We start from the raw sequence: 15,260 nt of genomic DNA, 5'->3' as shown, positions 1-15,260 counted from the left end.
GCAAAAGCCGTTCTAAGAGGGAAGTTTATAGCTATACAAGTCTACCTCAAGAAATAAGAAACATCTCAAATAAACAACCTCACCTTACACCTAAAACAATTAGAGAAAGAAGAAAAAAAACCCCAAAGTTATCAGAAGGAAAGAAATCATAAAGATCAGATCAGAAACAAATGAGAAAGAAATGAAGGAAACAATAGCAAAGATCAATAAAACTAAAAGCTGGTTCTTTGAGAAGATAAACAAAATTGACAAACCATTAGCCAGACTCATCAGGAAAAAAAGGGAGAAGACTCAAATCAATAGAATTAGAAATGAAAGAGGAGAAGTAACAGCTGACACTGCAGAAATACAAAGGATCATGTGAGATTACTACAAGCAACTCTATGCCAATAAAATAGACAATCTGGAAGAAATGGACAAATTCTTAGAAAAGCACAAACTTCCGAGAATGAACCAGGAAGAAATAGAAGATATAAACAGACCAATCACAAGCACTGAAATTGAAACTGTGATTAAAAATCTTCCAACAAACAAAAGCCCAGGGCCAGATGGCTTCACAGGAGAATTCTATCAAACATTTAGAGAAGAGCTAACACCTATCCTTCTCAAACTCTTCCAAAATATAGCAGAGGGAGGAACACTCCCAAACTCATTCTGCGACACCACCATCACCCTGATACCAAAACCAGACAAAGATGTCACAAAGAAAGAAAACTACAGGCCCATATCACTGATGAACATAGATGCAAAAATCCTCAACAAAATAGTAGCAAACAGAATCCACCAGCACATTAAAAGGATCATACACCATGATCAAGTGGGGTTTATCCCAGAAATGCAAGGATTCTTCAATATACACAAATCAATCAATGTAAAACACCATATTAACAAATTGAAGAAGAAAAACCATATGATCATCTCAAAAGATGCAGAAAAAGCTTTTGACAAATTCAGCACCCATTTATGAAAAAAACTCTCCAGAAAGTAGGCATAGAAGGAACATACCTCAACATAATAAAGGCCATGTGTGACAAACCCACAGCCAACATCATTCTCAATGGTGAAAAACTGAAACCATTTCCACTAAGATAAGGAACAAGGCAAGGTTGCCCACTCTCACCACTAGTATTCAACATAGTTTTGGAAGTTTTAGCCACAGCAATCAGAGAAGAAAAAAAATAAAAGGAATCCAAATCGGAAAAGAAGAAGAAAAGCTGTCACTGTTTGCAGATGACATGATATTATACATAGAGAATCCTAAAGATGCTACTAGAAAACTACTAGAGCTAATCAATGAATTTGGTAAAGTAGTGGGATACAAAATTAATGCACAGAAATCTCTTGCATTCCTATACACTTATCATGAAAAACCTGAAAGAGTAATCAAGAAAACACTCCCATTTACCATTGCAACAAAAAGAATAAAATATCTAGGAATAAACCTACCTAAGGAGACAAAAGACCTGTATGCAGAAAATTATAAGACACTGATGAAAGAAATTAAAGATGATACAAACAGATGGAGAGATATACCATGTTCTTGGGATTGGAAGAATCAAAATTGTGAAAATGTCTATACTACCCACAGCAATCTACAGATTCAATGCAATCCTTATCAAACTACCACTGGCATTTTTCACAGAACTAGAACAAAAAATTTCACAATTTGTATGGAAACACAAAAGACCCCGAATAGCCAAAGCAATCTTGAGAATGAAAAGTGCAGCTGGAAGAATCAGGCTCCTGGACTTCAGACTATCATACAAAGCTACAGTAATCAAGACAGTATGGTACAGGCACAAAAACAGAAATACAGATCAATGGAACAAGATAGAAATCCCAAAGATAAACCGACTCACATATGGTCACCTTATTTATTTATTTTTTGTTGTTGTTTGTTTTTTTGCGGTACACAGGCCTCTCACTGTTGTGACCTCTTCCGTTGCGGAGCACAGTCTCCGGACGCGCAGGCTCAGTGGTCATGGCTCACGGGCCCAGCCGCTCCGCGGCATGTAGGATCCTCCTGGACCGGGACACGAACCCGTGTCCCCTGCATCGGCAGGCGGACTCTCAACAACTGCGCCACCAGGGAAGACCTGGTCACCTCAATTTTGTTAAAGGAAGCAAGAATATACAATGGAGAAAAGACAGCCTCTTCAATAAGTGGTGCTGTGAAAACTGGACAGCTACATGTAAAAGAATGAAATTAGAACACTCCCTTACACCGTACACAAAAATAAATTTAAACTGGATTACAGACCTAAATGTAAGGCAAGATATTTTAAAACTCTTAGAGGAAACCATAGGCAGAACACTCTATGACATAAATCACAGCAAGATCCTTTTTGACCCACATCCTAGAGAAATGGAAATAAAAACAAAAGTAAACAAATGGGACCTAATGAAACTTAAAAGCTTTTGCACAACAAAGGAAACCATAAACAAGATGAAAAGACAACCCTCAGAATGGGAGAAAATATTTGCAAATGAAGCAACTGACAAAGGGTTAATCTCCAAAATTTATAAGCAGCTCATGCAGCTAAAAAACAAACAACCCAATCCAAAAATGGGCAGAAGACCTAAATAGACATTTCTCCAAAGAAGATATACTGATTGACAACAAACACATGAAAGAATGCTCAACATCACTAATCATTAGAGAAATGCAAATCAAAACTACAATGAGGTATCACCTCACACCAGTCAGAATGGCCTTCATCAAAATATCTACAAACAATAAGTGCTGGTCTAGTGGGTATGTAGAAAAGGGAACTCTCTTGCACTGTTGATGGGAATGTAAATTGATACAGCCACTATGGAGAATAGTATGGAGGTTCCTTAAAAAACTAAAAATAGAACTACCATACGACCCAGCAATCCTGCTACTGGGCATATACCCTGAGAAAACCATAATTCAAAAAGAGTCATGTACCACCATGTTCACTGCAGCACTATTTACAATAGCCAGGACATGGAAGCAACCTAAGTGTCCATCGACAGATGAATGGATAAAGAAGATGTAGCACGTATATACAATGGAGTATTACTCAGCCATAAAAAGAAACGAAATTGAGTTATTTGTAGTGAGGTGGATGGACCCAGAGACTGTCATACAAAGTTAAGTAAGTCAGAAAGAGAAAAACAGATACCATATGCTAACACATATATATGGAATCTAAAAAAAAAAAGTTATAAAGAATCTAGGGGCAGGACAGGAATAAAGACGTAGACATAGAGAATGGGCTTCAGGACATGGGGACGGGGAAGGGTAAGCTGGTACGAAGTGAGAGAGTGGCATGGACTTATGTATACTACCAAATGTAGAATAGATAGCTAGTGGGAAGCAGCCGCATAGCACAGGGAGATCAGCTCAGTGCTTTGTAACCACCTAGAGGGGGGAGATAGGGAGGGTGGGAGGGAGATGCAAGAGGGAGGAGATATGGGGATACATGTATATGTATAGCTGATTCACTTTGTTATAAAGCAGAAACTAACACACCATTGTAAAACAATTATACTCCAATAAAGCTGTTAAATAAATAATAAATAAATAAATAAAATGAGTGACTATAACAAAAAAAAAACAAACTCACAGACATAGAAAACAAATTAGCGGTTACCAGTGGGGAAGAGGGAAGCGGGGGGCAACATAGGGGTAGGGGATTAAGAGGCACAAACTATTATGTATAAAATAAATAAGCTACAAAGATATATTTTACAGCACAAGGAATATAGCCAATATTTTATAATAACTATAAATGGAGTATAACCTTTAAAAATTGTGATTCACTATGTTGTACATTGGAAACTTATATAATATTGTACATCAACTATACCTCGATAAAAACATATGGGCTTCCCTGGTGGCGCAGTGGTTGAGAGTCTGCCTGCCGATGCAGGGGACACAGGTTCGTGCCCCGGTCCGGGAAGATCCCACATACCATGGAGCGGCTGGGCCCGTGAGCCGTGGCCGCTGAGCCTGCGTGTCTGGAGCCTGTGCTCTGCAACGGGAGAGGCCACAACAGTGAGAGGCCCGCATACCGCCAAAAAAAAAAAAAAAAAAAAAAAAAAAGAAACATATGCAAAAATTCTGATTAGGAAAAAAATAATAAAGTGGTAAGCTTTTATGTCTGTAATTTCTTCTCCTAAAACAAACATTGTCCACTTCCTCATCCATAAAGTGAGGGTAGGACCTCTCTGGATGGTTTGGAGATAAAGTATGTGGAAACAATTTGAAACATGCTAAATACTTTTGAATATTAGACATTTATATTCCAGGTAACAATCCAAGTGATCTGAGACTATTAATTCGCTCTGGTATTAAGCTTAGTAAAAGTGGGGTTGCTGCTGTAAAATGAGGTGATAGATGATACAATTTACAATAACTGACTTTGTTGTAATTGCTATGTATCCAAAACGAGTTCTGTTCTGGCTGAAATCTTTTATGCGTTTCCTATAAGTCTCCTGGGGCATTCTAATCCCTTTGTAGATTACCCTGAAATTTTTAGGACTACATTAGAGTTTGGACTTTATTTTAAAAAAGATTTTAAGCAGAGAAATGACATGATTGACTTGGTAGTTTGGAAAGGTCACTTTGGGTACATTGTGGAGAAGGGATTAGGAGTGGTAGTTCAAGGGGCAAAACTCAAGGCACAGAAATCACTTAGGAGTTTGCAATAATCCAGAGGAGAAATGATAGCAGCCAGGCTGGGGAAATGGCATGTGTTGGGGAAAAAAGTAATAATAATAGATCCGAGGCATCAATAGGTCATATACCAAGTAGCCATAAACAACCAGAAAGATACAAACATGAGTGAAAGCCCACCCATTGGATTGGACCTTCTTGGAAACTGGAAGTAAATGGTGGAGCCTGCTTTGCCACGCCTCCAAGGACACTGCTGTTTGAGTTGCTGACTGCTTCATTCAAGAGCCTGTCCTGGACCCAGGTTGGTTGCAGTAGGCATTCCCAGTCACTTTCCCCTAGTTTTTCCCTTGTTTGGGTTGCTGGGGCCCCAGGTAGGTTCCCAGGCCGGGTGCAAACAAAAGGGGAGAGAGGTTCATGGGAAGAGAAAGGACATTTCATAAATATTAGTGATTACCGTAATAATTTCTCAGAGTAATTGTTCATAGTATTATAATAGTTTAAAAGAGTAGCTATGGAAGCACCTGTTTTGTAGAGCAAATAACAAATATTAACATTTACTAATGGAAAGGTAAAAATTGAACCTATATCAATGGAGCTTTCAAAGGAGAATGTGAAAAGAAAGCATAGTATATAGAGTCTGAGAACTTGTATGTGCCTATAGCAGCAAGAAAACACAGAGGAAAGGTAAACTTCGGACCATTATCATGGTGGCTACAAAGTCTCACTCTCTTGGGAAAGACTCCTGAAACTTTGCCCAGAACAAACATACTCCAGCCCTGTCAGATTGATAACATAGTTCATTGAGAAGAAAATAAGAAAACAGAGGGGCCTGGGCAAATTTCTTGAACTTTGTTCAGAAGAGCCTTGAGAATAGAATTTCGTGAAGGACATTCCATTGAAATTACCATAGTGATGGTCTTCTATTTGACTTTAACCCGAGCCAGTCACTCACAATGAATTATGGTAACTGTGATGGTTGGGTTCACAGTTTATGTGGCGTGTGTGTGAATGAGAGAGAAATATTTATCTTTATGACTAATGCATCTTATGAAAACCAGAACAGTGACCTTTGTCCTAAACTGTCCCCTTTAAGGCGTCTCAATCTAGAGAGAATGTTGTTTTCTTTTAAACTTAACGATAGGAACATTTTAACTTAAACTACAGTAAAATAGAAAAACGTCATCTTCTTGTTAATAGAAGTTAGTTATGGTAAAATGCACAGGAAACAAAATAAAACGAGGAAGTGATTTTTAGTTATTCATTTCCAAGGATAGGCTTTTGTAATCTATAAGGCAATCTAAACTATCACCTTCTCATTCCTTAATTAGAGTTGAGAAGTGGAAAGAGGAACCACACTCGATCGCCGGAATCTCAGATCTTCCAGCCGGGACAGTGTTGATTTCCTATCACCATGGCCACTTCAGGACTTAACCACGGCAGAGGTGCTTTATAAATTTTTGTTGAATTATTGAAAAGTTATGCATGTTTTATTCACTCATATGTACCCAAAGCCAAGCACATAGTATATGACTGGTAAATATCAATATTTGTTGACTGAATGAATAACTAACCCCAACCCAAACCATGACAAAGTTGGTCCTCTGCATTCTTTTACCAGAGGTTCAGTGACTGGTTCCTCTGTTTCAACATCCCCTTCCTCCCTCGTGGTATCATTTGAGGAAGAGCTTAGTACGGCAGTTACTTGCTCAGGCTCTAGAAACAGACAAGCCTATTTTTAAAAAACAGAAACTTAGTTTTACTACCTACTAGGTGAACAATTAGTTTGACCTCTAGCCTCACTATCTATACCGGTAAAAGGAATAATAGTACCTACCCTGGAGAGTTGCTGTGAGGCTTAAATCAAACACAGCACAGAAAGCATATAGCCCAGTACCTGGTAGATGGTAAGCATTGAGTAAAGTGTATATATCACATATAGTTTTTTAACTGCAACCCTGTTTAAACTTTGTATTTCTCCAAATATTAGCCTACCCACCCCCACCAAAAAAAAAAAAAAAGTGGTTTTCAACCTGGGTTTTGCCGATCCCTCAGAGGTTCTGTAACTGTTTGATATCAGTTTCATTTTGCTAAAGATACACCTTGGGAAGGAGGAAGATACTGAGAAGGTGGGAGTCAGGATCCCCATTCATTTCCAACAAGAGCAGTTTCACTTTGATTTCTTTTATAAATTGGAGTTATTTGAAGATTAAAAAATAAATCCCCCTGCTAAAGTCGAAGTTTGAAACCATGACCCTACACGACATTGCTTCTGCTCATCTGTTTTAGTACAGTTGTAAAGAGATCTAGGTCTACTCCTTGCCAGTAACTGGCTGGGGTACCTTGGACAAATCCCTCGTCTTCTCTGCTGTAAGCTCCCTATTCCACAAAATGTGTAGTTTGGAAAGAAAACGTGTAAGGTTCATGTTTTCCTATTAGTTTTATTTCTACAGATCAACAAAACTCCTACAGAAAAGTTGTTTTGAATAGCTTGTTGAATTAAAACTTTCTCACCATTTAACTCCAATAACCTGGTACACAAATAAACATGTGTTGACTGTTAAACAAATGAGTGAATGATTTAGTTGCTCATTAAAATGGTGATGGACCCTCATGGGTCCCTGCTTTGCTTAAAGGAGCTGTGATGGGGTATGACAGTTCTTTTCTACCTGCTGAGGGCATGGGGAAGATGGCAAGAGCATGGATCAGACGAGTTAGCTCCAAGTGACTAGGAGAAGGAGCTCCGGGTATGCTGCTCTTCTTATCTCCTAATAGATTGTGAACCCAATTAATCAATCAGTCCTGCCATTCACATCTCCCAGGCTTATGTCAAATCCATCTCTGTTCTCCTTTGCTAACACAGTTGACCAAGCCACCACCCTCTACTCTCACCCTACAACAGCCTCCTTAGGGTCTCCCTACTTCCACTCTTGTTACCTCCAATCTCTTCTAATTATGTGCTCATTCTCTATCACTGGAACTTGCATGTTTCTTTCAGGGCACTAGCACACATTTGGTTTATTTTCTGTTTCTCTCACTAGACCGTGAACCCCATGAGGACAAAGACCTTTCTTATTCATCCCATCTTATTCAGCCCATCTCCACTCCTCACCTAGTGCTTAGCGCATACCAGCCTTTCCATAAATAATCAATGAATGAATGCGTGGGAATTCTCAAAGGCTCAGAGACCCTGTCTTAATTCACCTTTGTGCTATCAGCACGCAGGGCAATGCCCGGTGCAAAGCAGGTATTCCCTACATACTTGTTCCACGTGTGGGTCAACTGATGAAGGGATGACTCCTTTCCAGGTTTTAGACGACAAAACCGTATTTGAATCTTCACTCTGCCAGCTGTGTGACTTTGAGCCTGGCCTTCATTAACTGCCAAATGAGCTAACCGTTATTTCGCAGGGTTGCTCCAGGATAAGCTCAGGCTGGTGAAGGGCTCTGCACAATGTCCGACACGGTGTGTACTCAACGCATCCCCACTACCAGTGGGGGTAAAGTGCAGGGAAGAAATCTAGAAGAATCTAGAAGAGAAGAGGGAGGGGCGGGGCGAGAAGCTGCTTGCCGATACTGCGTTCTACGGCCGCGCGCCGGCTGGCCCTCCCGGCTCGCCGTCCGCCCCTTCCCCGCCCGCCGCCGTCACCCGGGAAACGGGACGCTATCGCCCGCCCGCCGACCTAAGCGAGTTTCATGGCAGCCACGAAGAAAGCAGTTTTGGGGCAGTTGGTGGGAGCCGTGGACCAGGGCACAAGCTCGACGCGCTTTTTGGTTTTCAATCCCAAAACAGCCGAACTACTTAGTCATCATCAAGTGGAAATAAAACAAGAGTTTCCAAAAGAAGGATGGGTAGAACAAGACCCTAAGGAAATCCTGCAGTCCGTCTGTGAGTGTATAGAGAAAACGTGTGAGAAACTTGGACAGCTCAATATTTCCAACATAAAAGCTATTGGTATCAGTAACCAGAGGGAGACCACTGTGGTCTGGGACAAGTTAACTGGAGAACCTCTTTACAATGCTGTGGTGTGGCTTGACCTAAGAACCCAATCTACCGTTGAGAGTCTTCGTAAAAGCATTCCAGTAAATAATAACTTTGTCAAGACCAAGACTGGCCTTCCACTTAGCACTTACTTCAGTGCAGTGAAACTTCGTTGGCTCCTTGCCAACGTGAGAAACGTTCAAAAGGCAGTTGAAGAAGATAGAGCTCTTTTTGGGACCATTGATTCATGGCTTATTTGGAGCTTGACAGGAGGAGCCAGTGGAGGCGTCCATTGTACGGATGTAACAAATGCAAGCAGGACGATGCTTTTCAACATTCATTCTTTGGAATGGGATAAAGAGCTCTGTGAATTTTTTCAAGTTCCAATGAAAATTCTTCCAAATGTCCGGAGTTCTTCTGAGATCTATGGCCTAATGAAAGCTGGGGCCTTGGAAGGTGTGCCAATATCTGGGTGTTTGGGGGACCAATCTGCTGCATTGGTGGGACAACTGTGCTTCCAGGATGGACAAGCCAAAAACACGTATGGGACAGGCTGTTTCTTACTATGTAATACAGGCCATAAGTGTATATTTTCTGAACATGGCCTTCTGACCACAGTGGCTTACAAACTCGGCAGAGACAAACCAGTACATTATGCATTAGAAGGTTCAGTAGCTATAGCCGGTGCTGCTGTTCGCTGGCTCAGAGACAATCTTGGAATTATAAAGACCTCAGAGGAAATTGAAAAACTTGCTAAAGAAGTAGGTTCCTCTTATGGCTGCTATTTTGTCCCAGCCTTTTCAGGGCTATATGCACCTTATTGGGAGCCCAGTGCAAGAGGGATCATCTGTGGGCTCACCCAATTCACCAATAAATGCCATATTGCTTTTGCTTCATTAGAAGCTGTTTGTTTCCAAACCCGAGAGATTTTGGATGCCATGAACCAGGACTGTGGAATTGCACTCAGCCATTTGCAGGTAGATGGAGGAATGACCAACAACAAAATTCTTATGCAGCTACAAGCAGACATTCTGTATATCCCAGTAGTGAAGCCCTTGATGCCTGAAACAACTGCCCTGGGAGCTGCCATGGCAGCCGGGGCTGCAGAAGGGGTTGGCATTTGGAGTCTCGAGCCTGAGGATTTGTCAGCTGTCACGATGGAGCGGTTTGAACCTCAGATCAACGCCAAGGAAAGTGAAATTCGTTATTCTACATGGAAGAAAGCTGTGATGAAGTCCATGGGTTGGGTTAGCACTCAGTCTTCGGAAAATGGTGACCCTAGCATCTTCGGTAGTTTACCCTTGGGCTTTTTTATAGTGAGTAGCATGGTAATGTTAATCGGAGCAAGGTACCTCTCAGGTGTGCCATAAATAATACCAAGTCATGGATTCCAAAGATGCGAGCTCTTTACCTAACAAGAAAATTCAGTGATTCTGTCGCTTAATGTGCTGACGCTATTCATAGACTCTGATTTTATTTATAAGCCACTTCCTGCATGACCCTCCAAGTAGACCTGTGGCTTGAAATAAAGAAAATGCGGCACACACAAAAAAGTGATTTCTCAATTAGGAACCAAAAAAAAAAAAAAAAAAACAAACGCAAGTTTTGCATACAAAAAGTCACAAACACCTCCCCTGAACTACCCAGTGGTTGTTATTTTTATCTTTCTATTAAAACATTGAAGGAGAAAGGGGCATGGTGGGGGGATGGGTAGTCAACTCTGTTGTTTTGCCCTCTTCCAGATCCCTTCTAGCAATGACTTTACAGCTACCTGCCACTTGGTGTTGGTCAACTATACAGGAAGATTTACAAAGAAAATGTAGTGGGCGCTCACAGCATCAGGCACAATTTAGAATCCATCCATTTATTTAACACATAATTGAAACCCTTCACTGGCAAATCTTAGGGTAAAGACTTGAACCCTAAACACAGCCTGCAAGGATCTGGTCCTTGGCTACCATTTTTGACTCATTTCACTCCATTCTCCTCCTTGTTCCCTGAGCTCCCACTGTATTGGTCTTCTTTGACTTTCAGCCACAGGACCTTTGCACATGTGCTTCCCTTTGCTTGAATTAGATTCACCGTTATAATTAAAGTCAAGGTCACTTCTTCCGAGACTGACCTTCCAGTCTAAGTCCTAGAACCTTCTCATTCACTCACAGTAGCATTTCACTTTGCAATTACACACCCAATTGTGTGGTTATTTTCCTTGTTTCTCACCCCTGCCATAATTTGTACCCTCTGAGAATCGATGAATGACTTGGTTACTGAGTGTATCCCCAGCGCCCAGAATGGTTCCCGGCACGTGGGAGGTATTCAATAAATGTCCTTTTCCAGGATTCGTATTGGAATCTGAGACACAAAGATGAGGAGGCCCCAGACTTTGGGGGTGGTGTGGGGAACACAGACCAACAGACAGATGGGTACCAAGCTCCAGAGAAGCTAACTCCTGCGCCTTCCTCCAGCTGGTAGGAGATTCTAACCCTTTCCCAGCTGCAGACACCCTCGGAGGAAGAGGTGGGTTTAAAGGCGGATGCTGAAGCCTAGTGCACAGTAATCCACCAGTTGAATCAACCAGCCCGGTGGAGCTCCCAGGTCTTGGGCGAAGTTGCAGGAGCCCGCGTCGCCGACCTCTGGCTGGCTGCCAGGTGACCCCTCTCGTCCACCCTTGTGCCCAACGCGGCGCGCTCCCATCCGCGCCCGGGCGCGCCAACCAATGCGCCCCGGGCGCCGCAGTTGCTCCCGAGCCCGGGCGCGTGATTGGCAGCCTCCAGCCTCAGCCCCGGCGCGCCCTCCCACCCAAGGCTAAGTCCAGTCCGCGCCCACTCCGGGGCGGTCGCCGCCTCCTCTGCGCCGGGGTGCCGGGTGCTGGGCCGGCAGGCAGCGCACACCCGGCAGGCGCCGCGGAGCAGCGCGGTCCCAGGCGGCAGCGCTCGGCGCAGTCCTCGCTCCGGCCGGGCCATGAAGGTCGAGTTTGCGCCGCTCAACATCCCGCTGGCGCGGCGGCTGCAGACGGCGGCGGTGCTGCAGTGGGTCCTGTCCTTCCTTCTGCTCGGTAAGGACTCCCGGCCGCGCAAGATCCGGGCGAAACACGCGGTGCCTGGGGCTCCGTCTCCCCCCTCCCGGACATCACTATTTCCCTTGTAAGCCAGAGCAGGCAGGTCACAGAGGGCATTTGTAGCTAATTTAGGACTCCCCTCTTTGATTCATCTTTCCACGTGAACCCTGTAGCAAGCCACTGATTGGCAACTTTATTTCCCCCTGTGCTGTTTTTAAAACTCGAGGTGTACTTTACCCACAGTAAAAGGCACAGATTTTAACTCGATGAGTTTTGACAAATGTATACAGCCATGTGTAACCACGACCCAATCGAGCTATAGGACATTGCACTTAAGCCCCTCAAAAGTAGATAAACTCGTTTCTTGAATTATCGATTCATAAATGGAAAAACAATGTCCAAGGATTTGAAACCTGATTCCTTCCTTATCCTCACCCTCCTAACAAATATCTGTGTTAGCTTTCCCGTGTTTAAGATTTTCCGGATGCAGAAAGCTACCTTGCTGCAAAGACTGCACCACACGTTAGGTTGGGTTGGATGGCCTCTCTCTGTAAATAATTCGACCCAGGAGAGTGTGTTCTAGCCAGTTCCCAAATTAAGCCCAGGTAGAAATGCACAGGAGCCAGTCACTAGATGGGGCAGGGGGCTTATCTGGGAGCTTTTTCTCTGGATGTTTGTTCTGCTCTTGAGGGGGGCGGGGCCATGGGGAGGGTCAGAGAAAAGGAGGGGGTGTAAGAGGACAGGAATTACTGGGAACTTAAACTCTTCAGAAGGCTAAAGTCATTTGTGTGCTATAAGATCATGGGTTGTACACTGTCCAGGCCACAGTAATAATAAATTCATTACACTGTAGAGGTTTACAATTTTGAAACCATTTTACATTTTGAATGTCTGGATCAGTGGTTCTCAACCCTGGCTGCACATTAAGATCACTGGACGAATTTCTAAAAAATAAGATGCCCAGGCTCTATCCCTAGAATTCTGAATTCATTTGTTTCAGAAAGGAACCTGCACATCAGGATTTTTTTTTTTTTTTTAATAAACTCTCCAAGTACACCTAGAGTTTACTAAAAAAGGAAATTCAAATAATTAACTCATTAAGTCCTCCTAGGCCAAACTGTTGAGACAGCATTACACTTTGTTTTGCTCTAGGCCAAAGTACCATTGAGGTAACAGCTACACTTATCGCGGGCCTTGTGTGTGTCAGGTACTGTTCTGCCAGCTACAGCTTGGCACTTGCCATCTACCTCTACAGTTCTAAGCACCATACACTATTAACCATGTAATCTTCACAACAGCCCTATGAGGTAAGGACTGTGTCTTCCTGTGCTCATTGTACAGATGAGGGAACTAAGAGGTGAAGTGAACTGTTCAAGGTCACACAGTAGGAGGTGGAGGGGCTGGGTGCAAACCCAAATATTCTACCCAGCGTTCCTGCTTTAACCACTATGCTGTCCAATTTAATGTCTTGAACCTGGAGACTGACTTTCTTGCTCATCAGCCAGCACATCTCTGATAGCCCACTGTCCTTTCCTTCCATGGCCCTTATCATTGCTTGTATTTGTGTATGTCTGTGGTTACTTGAGAAAGGTCTCTATGACCATCTGTAGGAGAGCAGAATTTGCCATCCCCAAATATGTTCCTTTGGTATATTAATTATTTTAAGCTGGTTATTTTCTAAGAAGCAGCAGACATGGGAAAAACTCTGAAAACCTAGTGGGAATTACCCTTTTGTAAGACACATTTTCATTTATAAGGGAAATCTCCATTTGTAAGGGTGTCTCCCGTGCTGTACCAGGAAGAGGATGGTGACCAAATCTCTAGAAACCTACCATGAAGAAGGCAGGGACTTAAATTTGCATAAAACCTTACCCTTCCTTACTGTGCTTTTCCTCATAACCTCCCATAATTGACTCAACCCACCTTCAATATCCTTTTTTGTCTTTAGCTGAGGATGGTATTTAAGGGGAAGGTTTTGGCCATTTTGGCAAGTTACTCAGTTTTCCTGGGTTTCACCCAGGCATACATATTATTAAAATTTTGTTTGATTTTCTCCCATTAATCTGTCTCACGTCAGTTTAATTCTTAGATCAGCCAGAGGAACGTAGGAGGGTAGAGGAAAATTTCTTCCTCCCTGATACATCCTAGTTGACAGTCTCAGTGAGGGAGTACCCAGGACGTGCCTGGCCCATGGAAGGCACACAATAAGTACTGGTTGAATGTCTTCACTCTGTCACCCGAAAGGGAAGTGGTCCACCCCACATGTCGCTATTTGTATCAACTCATGTATGTAAATCCCCACAGCAACCCTAGAGGTAGGGGCTAACCCCTGTACTCATCTTCCAAAGATAGAGCTTGGAGGTGTAGTAACTGCTCAAGGTCACAAGGTGGGTGGTAGAGCCTTATGTGTCACATGTGAATGGACTAATGACTTAGACATGGCCCACCAGTCCTAATTTGAATCAAACTACAGTGGCTTGACAGACAATTCTTTTAAATGCTCTTATTGCATGCATTTGACATTCGTGTTACTAGGAGCATATTATTTTGTATTATATATTTTGGAAATTTTATTATGAAAAATTTCAAACCTACAGAAAAGTAGAGAAGGGTATAAACTCCCATATACCCATTACTTGGATTTATAATTATTTTAACAATTTGCTATATTAGTTTTACCTATTTTGCAAAAATATTTTAAAGCAAATCACATTGTATTTTAATCCCAAGTACTTTAGTATGCCTATTATAAAATTGTTTTACATAATTATAGTAACATTGTCCCATGTAGCATAATTAACATTAATTGCTTAAAATCATCTAAATCAAGTCAATATTCATATTTCCTAAAATTGAGCCCCAAATACACTTTTATGTGTGACTGACTTGAATCAGGATCCAAAAAAGCCCCCTGGGTTGCATTTAGTTTTTAATTTAGAACAGTTTTTCCCCCATTTGTTTTCTTGTCCATGAAGCATTGAAGAAGCCAGGTTATCTGTCCTGCAAGATGTGTCACCTTCAGGAGTTCTCTGATTGCTATTTTGTAGGGTTAACATGTTCCTCAATTCCCTGTATTTCTTGTAAAATGGAAGTTGGAGCTAAAAGTTTGATTAGATTTAGGTGAAACCTTTTTGCAAGTCCTTTTCCGAGGTGCTGCTGTGTGCTCATGTTGCATTATGTCAGAATGCACATAATGTCTAGCTGTCCCTCATGAGAGTGGTCAGTGGGTACAGGTAGGAAGTAATGTGAGGGGTGGTAATTGACATGCTGCAAATAAATTTCCCTATTGACCGTTGACCTTTCACCTAGTCTCCATTAATGATCCTTGACCAAATTAACTGTTTTATTTGGGACTACAAAATGGTAATTTTCATATTCTATCATTCATTCTCCACATATTAACTAGAATTTATGCCAGGAATAATTTTTCCTCATCATCTAGGGCCATTGATTACCCTACAATTCAATTCTTATGGGAAAGGCAGTATAAACGCTTACCTATTTCTTTCCATTTTAATTTTTTTTTTTTTTTTTTGCGATACGTGGGCCTCTCCCTGTCCCGGCCCCTCCTGCGGCCTC

At 42.2% G+C, this 15,260-nt stretch overlaps 2 protein-coding genes across 2 annotated transcripts in view; both read left to right on the top strand.

Moving 5' to 3' along the window:
- The first annotated feature begins 8,219 nt into the window (after positions 1 to 8,219).
- Positions 8,220 to 10,165, top strand: LOC103081347 (glycerol kinase-like). Its single transcript, XM_007464335.1, has 2 exons — positions 8,220 to 9,895; positions 9,983 to 10,165. The coding sequence occupies exons 1-2, from the start codon at positions 8,338 to 8,340 to the stop codon at positions 9,991 to 9,993; spliced, it is 1,569 nt and encodes a 522-aa protein (XP_007464397.1). The 5' UTR covers positions 8,220 to 8,337; the 3' UTR covers positions 9,994 to 10,165.
- A 1,419-nt stretch (positions 10,166 to 11,584) lies between these two features.
- The window catches only part of MOGAT1 (monoacylglycerol O-acyltransferase 1), a 28,624-nt gene continuing 24,948 nt past the window's right edge, over positions 11,585 to 15,260 (top strand). The window contains 1 exon segment of the mRNA XM_007464334.1: positions 11,585 to 11,678. Within this exon segment, the coding sequence (XP_007464396.1) occupies positions 11,585 to 11,678 (94 nt within the window).

Source organism: Lipotes vexillifer, unplaced genomic scaffold (genome assembly GCF_000442215.2).
Source record: "Lipotes vexillifer unplaced genomic scaffold, Lipotes_vexillifer_v1.1 scaffold782, whole genome shotgun sequence".
Lineage (NCBI taxonomy): Eukaryota > Metazoa > Chordata > Mammalia > Artiodactyla > Lipotidae > Lipotes > Lipotes vexillifer.
This window is presented reverse-complemented; position numbering and strand designations above follow the sequence as displayed.